Consider the following 4,814-nt stretch of genomic DNA (forward strand, 5'->3'; position numbering starts at 1 on the left):
GCAGCACCAAAGAACAAGAAAACTAAATCATCCAGATCTGACTCTGGTGGTTAAGGCTGAATTTTGTATCAGGTTTTTCTTGGATCTGGTGATTTCAGGTGTAATTTTGACTTGGAAAACAAGTGCAATGCTGCAACTGTCCCTTAAGTGTTGCCACAACCCTTTTCTTCCACGAAGGGTTTATTAATTTTATTTATTTATTTATTTATTTTGACTCCAAAACAGAAGTGTGGAGTGCCAGGTATTTTCTTAAATACAAACTGGGGGGAAAAAAAATATTCTGGTGGAGGTGAACTGACTTTTAACTGATTGTCACGTAAATGTTGCTCTCCAGGGGGGTCATGAGCAGCTCCTAAAAATGATGGAAGAGCGCATGATGGACGTGGAACAGAAACTAAGGCTTGTGAAGAGGCTTCTCCAAGATAAAGTCAATCAGCTGAAAGAACAAGTGAGTATTCCTTGTTTTCCTCAAGTCATCCCCATTCCTTCTGGGAACAGCCAAAGGGGGGGCAAAAGCTGCCGAGTGGTTGCTTAGAATGAAGTTTTAGGGTGATTTTTGGTTTGATGCTTTTGAGCTCAAGTAGGGCATATTTGCCCAAAAAATTCCTGAAACTCCGAATTAGGAGTTTGGAGTCCACCACTCAGTGATTCCCTAACTCAGGAAACAAACGTCAAATTCCAGCCGAGGATCCCTGACTGGAAAAGTTTGCTTAGAAAAGGAGGAAAAAGAACCTGATGAAGAGTTGAGAGAGGATTATTTTACAATTACTGACTTCTTAGATGCCTCTCCTGCTCCAAATGCACCTTGTTTGGCGTGGTTTGGGGGTTTTTGGAAGTGTCTCTGTGGGATCACCGGGCTCCTGGATCCTCTTGTGACCTGGATTTATCCGTGGAGGGCGGAAGTTACGCAGCACTCGAAGCCCTTTCTCATCTCCTTGAATAGCTTTTCCAGTCTCAAAATACTCAGAATATTCAGTGTGAAGACTCCAGGATGGCTGAAGAATAAGATGGTTTAAAAACTAAAACAAATGGGCGGGTTTTTCCCTTTGACATCCGAGTTATAACTAACACGCCCACCCCTTCCTTACTTCTATTATAAATTTGGATCTGAGCATAATTAAAAGTTTAGATTTTATTTTAAGAGTCAGAGGTTTGTTTATTCTCGGCTGGGTGAGTGACCGTGTCCCGTTCCCACCGCAGCTCTCCAAGAACACCAAGGCGGACGCGATGGTGAAGGATCTGTACGTGGAGAACGCGCAGCTCCTCAAGGCTCTGGAGGCCACGGAGCAGCGGCAGAAGTCGGCCGAGAGGAAGAACTACCTGCTGGAAGAGAAGATCGCCAACCTCAACAGGATAGTGAGGAACTTGGCATCCCCTTCCTTCAGCTCAGAGATCAGGTCGTAGCGGAGCCGCCCCGGGGTGTGCCAGGCCCGAGCACTTTACTGGAACGCTGATATTTCAGCTCCTCACTGTGTTGCCTTTTCTCCTTATTTTTTTTTTTATTTTTTATTTTTTATGGGGGAATTTTGGTGAGCACAGGGCTAATTCCCAAACTGGGCACTGCCAAATGAGAGAGGTTTGTTTCTCCCCCGAATTGTCCTTCTGCTAAAAGTAATGTTCGCTACGGAAAAAAACAGACACGTTTGTTTTTTTCTGGTTTAATTTATTTTGATGCCTTGGGTTTCCTGTCAAATCTAAATTCTGAATATCCTGTACTGGCTCAGTTAGTTGAAGACTGACCTGTCAGTATTTCCAGGTTTTGGAGCGTGAATTATCATTCCCAGAATCCACCTTGAAGCCGAGGCCTAAAAGCAAATTTACGTCCCTGAATTCAAAGCTTTAAAATATTTTTGGGCTTCCTAAAACACTTCTGAAGTGCTGGTGGGTCAGGCTTCGACTGACCAGTCAGCTGAAATATAAATGTCAGTAGAAATGTTACTGAAGGCAAGACTTTCCTGGGATGGTCTGTGTCCTACAAACTGATTCTGGGTTATTCTTCGTGGCTTTTTCTGTGCAGAGCTCAGAAAAAAAAACAAAAGGTTTATTTAAAATATATAACAAGGCTGCTGCCTCCAACTAAGTGTAATGCTATTTCACGTGAAGAAATTTCCCAGCTGGCAAATAAAGACTATTTCTATTTTTGATTTTTTTTTTAAAAAAAAGCTGTGCTGCCAGATGACTTAAAAGTTGCAGAGGCCTTAATTTTTTTTTTGTATGGGGAAGTAAGTTCTATTAAACACGGGAAGAGCCACTCAACGGAAGCGAAGATGGGAGTTTTGTTTGTACGATATGTAAATTATTACATATAATTTGTAAATGCAGTAGAGCAGTGCAGTGTGTTTGTTAAACAGCTGGCAGGAAGAGTGAAAAGGGGCACTTGGGTGATTTTGTCAGGGGAATCCTGGCATTGGAATCCTCACAGACTTTTGTTTCGACCTGAGGGATGATTTGTAGTAGACCCTAGCGCAGAATTTAAGTCTGTGATTAACTGCAGTTAATTGTGCGAAGAGACATATTCAATGTGAATACGACGAACTCAGGGAATAACAGCCTAAATTAACTTCCTTCAGCGTTGTAAATGGGGATATAAATGCCAGTAGAGGAAGATAAACACGTGTTAGGGAAAGCAGGATAAACCAAATTGTGTTTGACTATTACCTTAGTCCTCCTTAACCCACAGAGGAGCATCAAGGCTTGGAATTAGAGGATCCTGTTGGATCAGCGGGAGAGGCTGGGAGAACGCAAGAATTTTGGGAACAGCTTCAAACCAGCCCAGTGAGACACCACTAAACACTGTAAATCAAACTGGGGCCACACTGGCAATGCTTGGAACTGGACCTCTTGAAACAGCTGGTTGAGAGCACAGAGGGAGGGGGGTTTTGTCTCAGACACCACCAGCAAGGTGGTAATTCTGTCACAAACCAGAAGTCCCCCAGAAACTGGGATAACAACACTGCCTAAAAGTTGTGGAGGAACCTCTGGAAAAGGTGTTTTTCTTGGCACTGGTTAGCACGTGGCTGTAGAGGATGCTCTCTGTGTCTATGGGGTTAATTACTAATTTTGGAGGGTTGATGGACCTTCTCCTCCTCCTCCTCCATTGCAGGCAACACAGTGGAAATGGAAATATAATCATGGAAGAACAAACCTCATGTTGGAGCATCACACAGTCTTTATAAATGACTTCACTGCTGTGCTTTCCTTAATGCCTGGAGTGGGGATTTCTCCAGGTCACCTGAAAAACAAGGATTTGCGGGTTTCTCGGAGGCTGCAAAATTATTTCCCCGAATTGATCGGAAATTAGCAAAGCTCCCAAATATTCCCAGGAAACAAAGGAAATGAGGTTCAGAACTGTTATTTGGGAATTAGCTAGCACTAATTTAGTACTAATTATTTTAACCCTGCTTCGTACCTTGGCCTTGGTTTACTTCTGTCTGCGACCAGGGTGTGAAGAGAGAGAATATTTCACTGAAGTTGTGGTGCAACTCATTTCACGTGACTCAACTTTGAAGGCTCCACTGCTTAACTAATTCTTTTAATCTCCTGGGAGTTACCAGGCTTTTACAAACCAAACACCCAGGCATTGCAAGAGCACAGCACCAAAAAAAGGGAGCCCAGGCGTTGGAATGGAAGGGAGGAACAGAGAAAAAGGGGCTTTTTGGCTTCTCCCTTTCTCCCCTATCCTACTTTGCTCTGCTTTTATTTCATTTAGATTCGATAAAAACCCAAAACCAACCTAAGCAGAGGAGAGAGGAGGAGGGAAAACGTCCTACTGGTGAATATTTTTGAGGCAAAACTCCACTTCCTCTGGTGTTACCTGTGTGAATTAACCCTCAGAAGTGCCTTTTGCCATTCCACGTTTTTAGAGCCTTTCTCTGCTGTGCTGGGCTTGTTGCTCCAGGCCGATTCAGGGCAATCCCTTCCCAGGTGGAGGGATCCCAGAGAAAGGCAGCGCTGCTTACGGGTGCCGTGTTGCTTCTTGTCAGCTCAGGAGAGAAGCAGCTCCTCTCTTACAAAAAAAAGTCCAGGCTACTGAAAATAACCACATAACCCTGTAAATTATTAAAGCATCGCTGGTGTTCCGTGCATGAATGTGTCTCCTATGCAGCATAGGCGAAAACCAAAGTATTTCATGTTGTAGCAGTCAAAAGTCACTGAATTCTGTTCGTACAGCAGGTCTTGCCATGTCACATCTGAACTACTTTATTACCTGGAGGTGTTTTAAGTGTTTTCAACTGTGGCTTTATGAATCACTGTGAAAATAAAGGCACATGGACATTTCAGGTTGGGGGGGGGGTTCTGGAAGGGCACAGTCCCCGAGTTAAATTTGTATGTACTAAATTCCCACAATTGAAGTGCTGCTTGTCAGTTCAGAATGATTTAAAAGTCTACTTTGTGGCATATTCTCCAAGGAGTACTTAAATACAAGGAAAATCGAATTATTTGAATTCTGGTTGGGGGGAAAAAAAAAAAGGGTTGTAACATATTTGATTTTAGCCAGATTATGTGTTAGGTAGAGCAGGGGACAGTCTGGATCTATCAAATAAAACCCTTTTGTTTACTTTCAGCAAATGCCATCCCTGTCTCTCAGGTTCTCCATCATTTACCTGTTCAGTCTCCTGTTTAGTATCATTTCATGATGAATGACTTCTGTACAAATGAAAAAAAAAAATGTATATATATTTTTTTTTCTATCGAGTTTGTTTTGTTCTGGTGTAATATATTGTCCTTAGAACATGGTGTAAAACTGAGAGGTGAACCAACTTACACATTATTTATAATGGATGCAAAAAAAAATACATTAATGTATGATCCAT

The 4,814-nt window shown here is 42.5% G+C and overlaps 1 protein-coding gene across 1 annotated transcript in view; it reads left to right on the forward strand.

The window, feature by feature from the left end:
• NIN (ninein) overlaps positions 1-1,497 on the forward strand; it is a gene marked incomplete at its 5' end in the record, with an annotated part of 39,881 nt that extends 38,384 nt beyond the window's left edge. Inside the window, 2 exons of the mRNA XM_027907391.1 lie at positions 335-448; positions 1,201-1,497. Of these exons, the coding sequence (XP_027763192.1) occupies positions 335-448; positions 1,201-1,404 (318 nt within the window). The remainder of the gene's footprint in view (positions 1-334; positions 449-1,200) is intronic.
• Positions 1,498-4,814: the final 3,317 nt, after the last annotated feature.

The sequence above is a fragment of the Empidonax traillii genome, unplaced genomic scaffold (genome assembly GCF_003031625.1).
Source record: "Empidonax traillii isolate 1590-97213 ecotype Southwest subspecies unplaced genomic scaffold, ASM303162v1 scaffold1449:size159823, whole genome shotgun sequence".
Taxonomy (NCBI): Eukaryota; Metazoa; Chordata; class Aves; order Passeriformes; family Tyrannidae; genus Empidonax; species Empidonax traillii.